We start from the raw sequence: 12,404 nt of genomic DNA, 5'->3' as shown, positions 1-12,404 counted from the left end.
GTGATTCTAGTTGAGCAAGGCTAGTCCAGGCAGAATATCAATATCTCTCCATAACTTTGCTTTCCCCAAACAAGGTCCTCAATGATTACCCAGCAATGCCATTTTTACTCTTCATTTATTTTAAATGACAAATAAAAATCATACATATTTATGGTGCACAGCATGATGTTATGATACGTGTATACATTGTGGAATGGCAAAATCGAGCTAATTATATGCAAAAGATCCACATTTCTCTTTGGTCTTATTGTTTAACAGCTTTCCTACTCAGCAGATATCTCACAGCAGCTTTTACATCTTTATTTCTCAAGCTATAGATTATAGGATTTAGCATAGGGGTCACTACTCCATAAAACATGGAAACAAGCCCTTCTGTGGCCTGCAAATTGTCTTTCCCAAGGAGGTCTTGGGCCTTGGGTTTTGCGTACATAAAGAAAATGGTACCATAAAATATGATCACCACAGTCAGATGAGCTGAGCAGGTAGAAAAGGCCTTGTGCCTCCCTGTGGCTGAGCTCATTATCAAGATGGTGTAGAGGATGAACATGTAGGAGAAAAAAATGACCAGCAGTGGAAGAACCAGGAAAGCAATATTTGACACTGCTAGAGTGACAGTGTTGAGGGATATATCAGCACAAGCCAATTTTAGGACAGCTAAGATCTCACATAAGAAATGATTAATAATGTTATTCCCACAAAAAGGCAGTCGCATGGCAAGACATGTTTGCACAATTGAGTTGATTCCACCAGAGAACCATGACACAGAAGCCATCAGTACATACACCACCTTGCTCATGATGATGGGGTATCTTAGAGGGTTACAGATGGCCACATAGCGGTCAAAAGCCATCATACCAAGAAGCAAACATTCTGTCGACCCCATTGCAAACCCAAAGAACATCTGCACTGCACATCCAGAGAAGGAAATGTTTCTTTTCTTTGAGATTAAGCTCACCAGTGTTGAGGGAACAGAGGAGGTTGTATAGCAGATATCCAGGAAAGAGAGATTGCCCAGGAAGAAGTACATGGGAGTGTGAAGACGGGAATCAAAGATGCTTGCCATGATCAGAACACCATTGCCAATTAGAATCAATAAGTACATAACTAGAATGAGGGCAAAGAAAATGATCTCAAGTTTTGGATAACCAGAGAGTCCCAGAAGAATGAATTCTGTCACAAATGTCTGGTTTATCCTATCCATGTCCCAGATTTCAGGATATCAAAGGACGACTCAACATAAAATACTTTTACAGCTAAGCAACAAATGTACAAATGTCTTGAATCAGCATGACTCCATAGTGGAATGCAGATTGTTTGATTTGCAGCCCTTTCAGTCGTATTCAACAGTGTTTGTGCCTAAAATGTAATAATACTAGGATGCTGACAGTTTCTGTGTCCTGTGCTTCATATGTGAAGTTCTATCTAGGATCACAATGCTCACTGCTGAGGACACACTAAGTTAAGTTTTCTAAAAGCCCTAGAGCATTGTAAACAACAAACATGACTTCTTCAAGAGTCAAGCGGTGGGGAAGGCAGAAGACAACTCAAAAAGCACTCCCAGGGTGTGCTGAAGCAGCTGGTATGGGGCAACATTTTGAGTAGCAGGATGTCAGTTTATCCACAGTGAGCTGGCAGATCAGCCAGAGATTTCTGATCTAAATCGATTTTCTTTTGTGTTATTATATGAGCTGGCTTAACAACCTGAAAAATAATCAAGAAAATAATTCTTTTGTGTTTTCTAGCAAACCCAGTGTAACATCTTGCTATTCAGTATACTTCTGAAAATAAACACTATTGAAATATAAATTTTATAGAAGCAGGATAAACATTTGCTGGACTACTGTAATATGCGTCTGATATTACTGATAGCCTAACTTGAGCACAGTCTTGTTCCAGGCCAAGTAAGGATGGAAAAAGTGTCAGGATGTTACCATCAAAAAGTTCACAATTTAAGACTCTGAACGATAAATGCTGGCGAGGTTGCGGAGAAAAAGGAACTCTCATACATTGTTGGTGGGACTGCAAAATGGTGCAGCCTCTATGGAAAATGGTATGGAGGTTCCTCAAACAATTGCAGATAGATCTACCATACGACCCAGCTATCCCACTGTTGGGAATATACCCAGAGGAATGGAAATCATCAAGTCGAAGGTATACCTGTTCCCCAATGTTCATCGCAGCACTCTTTACAATAGCCAAGAGTTGGAACCAGCCCAAATGTCCATCATCAGATGAGTGGATACGGAAAATGTGGTACATCTACACAATGGAATACTACTCAGCTATAAAAACGAATGAAATACTGCCATTTGCAACAACATGGATGGACCTTGAGAGAATTATATTAAGTGAAACAAGTCAGGCACAGAAAGAGAAATACCACATGTTCTCACTTATTGGTGGGAGCTAAAAATTAATATATAAATTCACACACACACACACACACACACACACACACACACACACACACACACAAACCGGGGGGGGGGGGAAGAAGATATAACAACCACAATTATTTGAAGTTGATATGACAAGCAAACAGAAAGGACATTGTTGGGGGGGGGGGGAGGGAGAAGGGCGGGAGGTTTTGGTGATGGGGAGCAATAATCAGCCACAATGTATATCGACAAAATAAAATTTAAAAAATAATAATAAAAAAATAAAAATAAAAAAATAAAAAATAAAAAAAGTTCACAATTTAGTTAGGGAAACAAAAAAACTAAACATGGGACAATTTGATATTACATTATGTGGCCAGGGTGAATATTATAAGTGTTCCGAGAAGGAGGAATTTAATGAGAAATAAACAAGAGTTCTGAAAGAATTTCAGACTTGAGCCAGATCTGGAAACGTAGGAAGGATGAGGCAGGTTTGGAAGAGAAAAGGGCAAGTGGTGTATCCCAGAAGGGAAAACACGTTGAGCACCATTTAGGAGTAGCAGACGGGCAGTATCTACTCTTTAGACAAGGGATGTCTGTGGAAGAATGGTGGCCATCATATCTGAAAAGGTAATGAGACAGGCATACTTAAAGGTCTGAAAGTCAGGCAGAGAAACTGATCTTTTTGCAGGGAAGGGGCCAATTATTAGAAAACACAAGGTGAGTCTTTAGACCCCGGGACTTTAGCTAACCTTCATACAATTTGATTTTATAAGCTTAGAGCAGATATGTGACATGAGGAATTAAAATGTTTAGGTTAATTATGTTACTGGTTATTACAGCCTGATACACACACATAAAAGTCATCTTTTGATAACTGCCACCAGTTTTCGGGTTCACCAAAATGGCACGTTTAGGACTCACAGGGGCTAACAGTTTTGAGAATATCAGCAGAGGCTCAACCCCTACTCTAATATTCAGCGTGTTGTATGATGATAGGGAGTAAAATTTCTCTACACTGTATAACGTTTTGGAGTCAGAAGCCAAAAGAAGCAGAGGGATTCACACTTCAGAAACTAAAGAACACCAAGTAGAAAACTTCAACTTTGATGAGAGGCACAAATGAGAGAATATTGAATTCTCAAATTAGAGATGAGAAAATTGAGCCTCAAAGCAATTTTTAATTTATCTTAAAGGCAGAAGTACCTGAAAACACTTTTTTTGTTTATTTAAAAAAAAAAATCACCTAAACAACTTCTGTTACATACTCCTATATGCCAAAGACTGTGCTTGAAATTACTTGGCTGAGGTCACATGGCTTACAATGGTAGAGGCAATATTCAAAGCCCATTCTCTTTGCACTACTTCTGTGCCTAACAGGTAACATTAAAATCTGTGTAGGAATTATGCGGCAACAACAGGGAATGGTCAATGAAGTACCACAGATAACATTGAGATCATAAAGGCAAAACTTGATTGTAGTCAGTTAACAACGTACAAGGAGAATGGTTAAGTCTTAAGGACTACGTATTTCTTAACGTGGAGGAAGGTTAAGGGCTGTGGGATTGAATCCTATGCCTAAGAACACTCCATTGGTTGTGAAATGATTCTACACTCATCCTACACTACTTCTTAGGGTAAATCAAAATTCTCATCAAGTGGGGTATAGAAATTGGTCAAGAGGTGCCTTACATATGGCACATGAGCCCTCTAAGCAGCATGTGACTGCAGAAGGAAGAAGACAGAAACACATTGACTTACCAGGAAATGTGGCAATGATCCAGATCCAGCCGTGTGGGGGTCCAGGCCTGGAGAGTCTGTTGGCTTCCCCTTCCAGACAAATGCAGTGACAACACATCTTAACTGCTTCTTTTGCACCTGCTCCAAACTTTCCCTTCCTCAGCAGAAATCTCCTCACCGATTCAACCCACCTGAGCCAGGCCTGTCTCCCTGCCTTTGGTTTGCTTCTGTTCCTGGCGCTTTCAACTGGTTATCTTGTATATTGTGAGGTATCAAGACATGGGGAAGGAACTTGTCTGTCTTGCCCCTCCCTCTGCACCTAAGCATAACATAGTGGCTTCACCTGATAGACCGGTTTGGACAATAGAGGTGAAGATTTGCTTTCTAGGCTCTTAAGCAATTTCCCTGTTCAGTATTTGTGGACTAATGTTCAAGACATTTAGGTTCAAGACATTAATACACACAAGCTCTGGGTTAAAAGAAAAAAGAGAAAAAGTATCTTTCTGTCAGTACTAATCAGTTTCTTTCTTTTTTTTTTAAGTTATACTTTTCTTTTTTTTCTTTTTAAAATTTTTTTATTTATTAAGAATATGCATGAAATACAAAGCTAATTGTCACCCCTCGTGCCCACGATGTGGGGGCCAGATTCATACTAGGGACATACCCATTACTGGAAATTACTTTTGTACCCCATGTCCCTACCCAATTATCCCCCAACCTCCCTTTCCCCTCTCCATCTCCCCCCACCACTCCATTTTGTAGCCCTAGGAATGTTCCCTCCCTCTGTAAGACCATTGCAGTACTGTGGTCTTTCTTTCCTTCCTTCCTTTCTCTTTAGCTCCCACATATTAGAGAGCACATGTGATATTTATCCCTCTGTGCTTTCCTTATTTCACTCAACATAAGTTTCTCCAGGCTCATCCATGTTGTTGCAAATGGGAGTATTTTATTCTTTTTTATGGCAGAGTAGAATTCCATAGTGTATATATACCACAGTTTCCTATCTTCTACAGAAATTAACCAGTTTATGAACTGCAAGTACAGAGGGATCGCTCACTACTCACCAGAATGAATATAGCATGGGGTTGGCCTAGTGAAATACTTGGGACTTAGAAGCAAAAACTCCAAGTTTAATATTCTTTTTTCTTCTAAGATATAGCCTCAGTTTTTTCATTTGTAAATTAGTGATGAAAATACCTACTTTACTTTTCTCACTCATTTGTTCTGAGAAAAATTCAGATAGCATATGGCAACTGCTTTATAGATTAACTGACATTGTACAGATAATAATAATATTACCATAGTTGTGTAATAATAATAAATTAATACCGTATTGCCTAATGTTGTTCACATTATAAATCCACACACTTAGTAATAGCTTTAATTATGGCCTGAAAATGTACAGTTGCATGGTATTCAGGTCTTACCTCTATAGTGATGAATTATTTCCACCTCTCAGAAGTTTGGGGTACTTTTTTCTTAGTATTTAGTCAGTATTCTGAATTAAGAACAGGTTCAACAAAAGATGCCAAATTCCATAGAAGTGGAAGAGTAAATATTTGTTATGCAACAGTTATTGTAATTGTTCCCCAATTCCCAAAGCAATTTAAAGTTGGAGTGAGAAATCTATGCAATGGAGAAACTTCTGGGGCATTAGGGACACTGTCCCACAGACCCAATTAAAAATGGCATTGAGAATGTTTTGGCTGAACTAAAACTCAATAATAACACACTCTGCCCATGTAACTTTTGGAAGTAGGGGCATATGTTCACTTTGTAAATGTGAAAACTTTTTAGTTTAAAAGATATTTACCAAAGTAAATTCTAAATGAGAGCTTAATACTTCAAATAATAATTACAAAAATGAAATTTACTATATATTACTGTATATTTACTATATATTATTATAATTGAAAAAATGATGTAGATAATATAAATGAAATAAAACAGATATTTTCTGTAAATTAAATGCACTGTAATTTAACTTTTTTGCTTACTTCATTCCTTTTGACAAATTAACTTGGTGCAGGATGCCACCACCAACCTTTTTTTTTTGGAATGAAAGTACAGATAAGCAATAAAATAAGTAAATCCACAAGACATAAGTGAGTCCATATGATCGGGCCAAAATTGTACAAAAAAAAAAAGAAGTCCATAATGGATAGTGTAAGTCATGAATTCAGAATGGCAGACAGCACATTACTGAATTAAAGTGTTTTAGGAAAGCCTATTAAGCTATTTCATAGATATTAACACTTAGATTCTGACTAATTTTTCAATAGTTACGTTTCACTGTAAAATTTAACTTGGGCTCTGAGACATAACAATTTACTCAAGCAAGAGCAGTATTTATGCATGCACCTAGACACACACATACCACAAACTATAGTATGTGTACATTAAATACAAATGGAAATATGTCAGGGTTGTTTTTATATTATAAGATCATAGACGTTTAGAGCTGGAAAACTCTGTAAAAATTATTTAGTAAGACTTTTCTTTCGACACTTGAGTAAGCTGACATAAAAGTGATGAAATTACATTCCCAAGTCACTGTTAGTATTTGATTTAGAAAGAATTAAGAACAGTCTTCTCCACTCATCAGAGGAAACAGATAATGATGATACTGTGTGAATTTTTACCGATTCTCAGACAATAGCTAATGGAATAGCATTATAGTCTGAAACATAGGTCTTATATGTGTGAAGGATAAAAGATCCTTATATGGGGTAGTAAATTGTGAGACGCCTTAATTTGTGAAACTGAAGAGAGATTATCAAAGTGAGGTATGTCTATGTCTGTCATAAAATATACGTTGTGAATTTAGAAAAGTACTAATACCAGCAAATGGCAGCCTTTATTCTCTCTGTGGAAATGGCCTCTTGGGGACACAAGATAAGAGGGCATGAGACATTCAAGCAACACTACAAAGTATGAAAAAATATGCATCCCTCTGTCTCCCTTGAAAGCTAGAATACACCTGAAAATTGTTCTGCTTGTCGGCAGAAAAATCAGAGACTAAAGGCAGTTCTAAGCTGGCTGCTAAAAGGATCTAGAGTCATAGCTGGCAAGTGGGTTACACTGGCCATTTCCCTTGTTTCCAGGTGGATAATTGTGAATCTTGACTGAGACAGACCCTTGTTCTGCATTTGGATTTGTATAGCTGGCAAGTGAAGCAAATACTACTACCACTATTATGTGCCTAGAGCAAGAGTCCTATTTTAACTTAGATGCTGGTCATCTAAGGGATTCCAAGTGAAATTCAAGAATGAGTTACAAAGCATCACAAACAATAGACTTATCACATACACTCCCATGTACAAAAAAAAAGTGGTCTAATGGTCATCGGAATGGGAAGTTGAAACCCCTGCTTATAAAATCAGAGGGTAGCGAGAGACTGAAAGGATGGCTTTCACAACTGAATGAATGTGTGTTCACATACATGGTTAACAGTTAAGTTCTGTGTATTACATAATAGATAGAGAAGAGGCTTTTGAATGTTCTCACCACAAAGAAATGATAAATGCACGAGGCGATTGATACATTAACTACTCTGACCCAATTATTATACAACATACATATGTATCAAAACATCAGATTGTACTCCATACATATGTACAGTTACAATGTGTTAATTAAAAGGAGATCACCATTGGATGTATTGTCGAGATAACCGCAGGAGAAGATATAAAGAAGATGGTCGGAATGATAGAGGCACTCACAGAAACTTCTCTATTTCTAAATTTTTTTTCTTTTCCTTTGCCTGCACTTGTATTGGTGGGACATTCATTACATTTATGTGCTCCGGAGGAAGGATCATTTGCTGAACATTATACTATGAAAATACATCTAAATATTACTATGGCCCTCATTTCTAAAAGAATGATAACATGGATTATTCCTTCTATTCACCTTTTTAAAGTGGGATTAATGGTTTGTGTCTCTTTCCGAGCTGGTGGATGATGCAGACCTATATGCTTGTACTTATCCAACCCTACCTTACATAACTGAGAACAGATAATGGGGAAACACTGACCGATTTATATTGCTGCCAACTTTATGGGTCAGCCCTCTAGCTGAACCTAACAGTCCTACCCCAAGGAGGATGATCTGGGTAAGGTAAATGAAGTGGAAGGAAGGGGAAGTAATTGCTGAAATAAAGGGAGCCTACGGGAAGTTCTCTGACATACTCGAAAGTACATTTGGAGGTTACCACTACCTATATGATATTATCCTGGGGAAATCAACATTTGAGATCCCAAACATGTACTCAAGCTCTACTCAAGCAATAAGCAGTTAATAGCAACAGTATGTTTGGCATATAAATCAACGCTGACTGAAAAGTTCTAAAAGAACTTTTAGAACTGTGAGGTATGACTAAAGTTTTCAGAACTCTCCTTTGCAGCCTGAATTTTTATCCTCTGGCAGGGCCTGTCCTATACCTTTATTAAAGCCATACATGACTACACACTCTGGAGTCTCATATGTTCTGTACAATATCCAATCCTGGGTAAAGGCTGCATTGTTTAATTTAAAAACCTGTCCCTTGAAATTTAAAAAATCAGTCAACATATAGCCTGCACTATCTCATAACAATAATCCACTGGGGTGAGAAATTATGTCTTTTACGTGGCTCCTGTGCCCTTTTTGCAGCTTATAGTCATTGCCAGTACTGTCCTATTGCTTAACTGGAGGAGGAATCATTTCTATCACAGTTTGTGCGTTCTGGGAGGTGCATCTCACAGGCTGCAATGTGAGTGGTCACACTTGGATTTGTGCCTCTTGGTGTAGGTCCACATGTTATATATATCTGGGATTTATAATTGCATAATATGATATAATACATATATAATATTTTTTATAGAATGTAATGTAATTATGTCCAGGATTCACTTCAAAATAATCTGGAAAAAGAAGATAAGTGGGTATCAATAATGATAAAAGAAGGTTAACCATGTGATGGTAATTATTTAAGTTATATGTACATGGAGTTTTATTAAATTATCATCTCTCTTTTCTTAAATATTTAAAAATAAACATTTGCAAAAGGATGTTTTAAAGAAAATATATGTGTGTATACATGTACATATATGTTATATATATACAGGTGTGTACATATATATAAAAATATATATATATGTGTTTGTGTTTATGTATGTAATTGGAGCTGTAAACATATTTGGGGAAACTCTTATAATGGTATTTAGGGCAAGTAATATGACCTTTCTGGGGGTAATTTAGCCAGAAATTTTTAAAGTTCATGCCACCTGGATTATTAATTTAACTTATTAGAATTTATCCTGTGAAGACATGTGTTGTACATTTTTTAAAAAAATTAACCCCAAGTGCTCATATTATATCCACTGATAAGTCAAAATAAAAACATGATGAGTGTATGACTCCTAGCTACTAGGAGAAACATCAAAAATGTTATTTTGGGGAGGTGGCCATAGTGACAACAATTTTTCTTTTTTATGATTTTTGATAATTTTTGGAATTTTAGAAAATATTAATTTATGAATAAGAATGTAATACACTTAATCTGTCGGAGATTTCCTAATTTTCTAGAGAAGGCAATTTATTATTAAAAATCTTATTTTCCTGATCACTGATTAACATGAACACACTTGTCTATATCAAAACTATATTGCACCTAATGTTATACATCTGTGAAATATTTTAGCAGCTCATGAGTTCCACCTGATATGAGCCTGCCTATAAGATGCTGACACTCTTGGTATAGAAAATCAGGCCAGCATGAAGGAAGTGAATTGGCAAAGAGTGAAGCATCAGAGTAGGAAATGTGGGGTGATGTTTTGGCTCTAAAACAAGTAGGAAAAGGCGAATTGTGTAGAAAAATATAGTCGAAGCCCAGCTATCATAACGGGCTAAGAGATTATGGGAAATAATCCCCCATGCTCGGCACTGGCCTTCTAGACAAGTAATCTACAGAAAAGGAAAAAAAAGTATGATAGATTTATGGAGGAGTTTCAACTCCTTCAGAAAAGAACTGATTTTATTTCCCCAATCACTCACAGATTTTATCACTCTTTCTGAGCCTGTAGGAACATCTCAAGCAGATGTGAAATCTTTCTGTTTATTTTTGGCCTAGGATACTCACTTTCCTTCCTCTTCTAGACTAGCTCCTCTGCTAGTGCTACATGCCTGAGAGCTCAGCAGGCCTCAACTCATCAAGCCAGATGCCAGACTCTCCTTCTTTGCAGGTACCTAAAACCTTAACAGGCTGTCTTGTAGCACCCCCGACCTGGTTTGAATTGGAACAAACATTGTTCCCTCTCCATCACAAGGACCACAGTGAAATGCCTCTCACCACTCATTCTGCAATCGCCATCAGCTAGAACATTCCTTTGATTATTTCTTCCCTGGCCCAAACTTTTATTCATAGATGTTCGGGGGAGCGGGGAGAAGAGTGTGTGATTTATATTAATGGAGTGACTTTTAGGATCTATGGCTCTAGTAATTATTAGCTTAGAGTAAAAGAGGTGCTAAGTAGTAACTTTTAGTCCTCAGTATGGAGTTTTAGCTTCAATTCTGAAATTCTAGGACACCCTGAAGCTAATACTACGTGCTTTGCCCAACTTAGTGCGATTTTAAATGAACTAGGGACCTGGATTTTACTTAATTCCTTATTACAAATAAAATAACTGTGGTGAACAATACATCCAATATTATCGAAGTAGTTCAAGACATTGCCAATTTTTACTCTTGCCTCTTTATTTCCAAAGATGATGCGTAATTGTTTTTCACTGTTTCCACACAGTGCACCAGAAGCACTCATTTCAGATATCACCAGGGATGAGATTCTAATAGAATTCATTGTGTTTGTGAAATCTGGATCAGGACATGTTGAAAGCTGTTTGTTGCAAACTATAGTTCCCAGTAAATCTAGCTGAACAGGGCTAGTGAAAGCAAAAATTAAAATATCTTTCCTTAACCATGGTTTCTAAAAAATAGTTCTCACTGATTTACCTATGAGTCTAACTTTGTGCCTACTATACAAAGATATGCATTTCCTGGTGTTCTTATTAAATAGGTTTTCGGTTCAGCAGATATTTTACAGCAGCTTTTACATCCTTATTCCTCAAACTGTAGATTATAGGATTCAGCATGGGGGTCACTACGCCATAAAACAGAGAAATGAGCTTGTCAGAAGTTTGCAACTTGTCTTGCCCAATCAGGTCTTGAGACTTGGGTTTTGCGTACATGAAGAAGATGGTACCATAAAATATGATCACCACAGTCAGATGAGCTGAGCAGGTAGAAAAGGCCTTGTGCCTCCCTGTGGCTGAGTTCATTCTCAAGATGGTGTAGAGGATGAACATATAGGAGAAAAAAATGATCAGCAGTGGAAGAACCAGAAAGACCATATTTGATATCACCATGGTGATAATATTGAGGGATATATCAGCACAAGCTAGCTTAAGGACCGCTAATATTTCACATGTGAAGTGATTGATAATATTATTCCCACAGAAAGGCAACTGCATGGCAAGAGATGTTTGCACAATTGAGTTGATTCCACCAGAAAACCATGACACAGAAGCCATCAGTATATACACCACCTTGCTCATGATGATGGGGTATCTTAGAGGGTTACAGATGGCCACATAGCGGTCAAATGCCATCATGCCAAGAAGCAAACATTCTGTCGACCCCATTGCAAACCCAAAGAACATCTGCACTGCACATCCAGAGAAGGAAATATTTCTTTTCTTTGAGATTAAGCTCACCAGTGTTGAGGGAACAGAGGCGGTTGTATAGCAGATATCCAGGAAAGAGAGATTGCCCAGGAAGAAGTACATGGGAGTGTGAAGACGGGAATCAAAGATGCTTGCCATGATCAGAACACCATTGCCAATTAGAATCACTAAGTACATAGCTAGAATGAAGGCAAAGTAAATGATCTCTATCTTTGGGTATCCAGAAAGACCCAAAAGAAGAAATTCTGACACAGATGTCTGGTTAATCTTATCCATGTTATCCACTTTGAGGATGTCAGAGGAAGATCTAATATAAAACATATGTATTTCCCATAAATAAGTGGTATGAATTACATGAAAAATCATTTTTTTAGAATGTATTAGGAGGGCCTGCTGGAAACTCTGACATTCATTTATCTTCAATAATGTGTGTGACTAAAATACAATGAAATTGGGAATCATGGAAGTACCTATGCCCCATGGCCAACATGTGAAGATCTATGTATGGTCAGAAACACACATACAGAAATAACCTTCCCTGTTATTGAGGCCATGTTCCTGAAAT

At 37.4% G+C, this 12,404-nt stretch overlaps 2 protein-coding genes across 2 annotated transcripts; both read right to left on the bottom strand.

Moving 5' to 3' along the window:
- Window positions 1-244: 244 nt before the first annotated feature.
- LOC134366051 (olfactory receptor 13C4-like) lies at window positions 245-1,289 on the bottom strand. Its single transcript, XM_063082465.1, is given in 3 exon segments — window positions 245-1,206; window positions 1,209-1,265; window positions 1,268-1,289. Coding segments are annotated over 3 exon segments (1,041 nt in total).
- A 9,875-nt stretch (window positions 1,290-11,164) lies between these two features.
- On the bottom strand, window positions 11,165-12,160 carry LOC134365978 (olfactory receptor 13C3). Its single transcript, XM_063082379.1, has one exon. The coding sequence runs from the start codon at window positions 12,158-12,160 to the stop codon at window positions 11,165-11,167; it is 996 nt and encodes a 331-aa protein (XP_062938449.1).
- Window positions 12,161-12,404: the final 244 nt, after the last annotated feature.

This window comes from Cynocephalus volans, chromosome 17 (genome assembly GCF_027409185.1).
Source record: "Cynocephalus volans isolate mCynVol1 chromosome 17, mCynVol1.pri, whole genome shotgun sequence".
Taxonomy (NCBI): Eukaryota; Metazoa; Chordata; class Mammalia; order Dermoptera; family Cynocephalidae; genus Cynocephalus; species Cynocephalus volans.
This window is presented reverse-complemented; position numbering and strand designations above follow the sequence as displayed.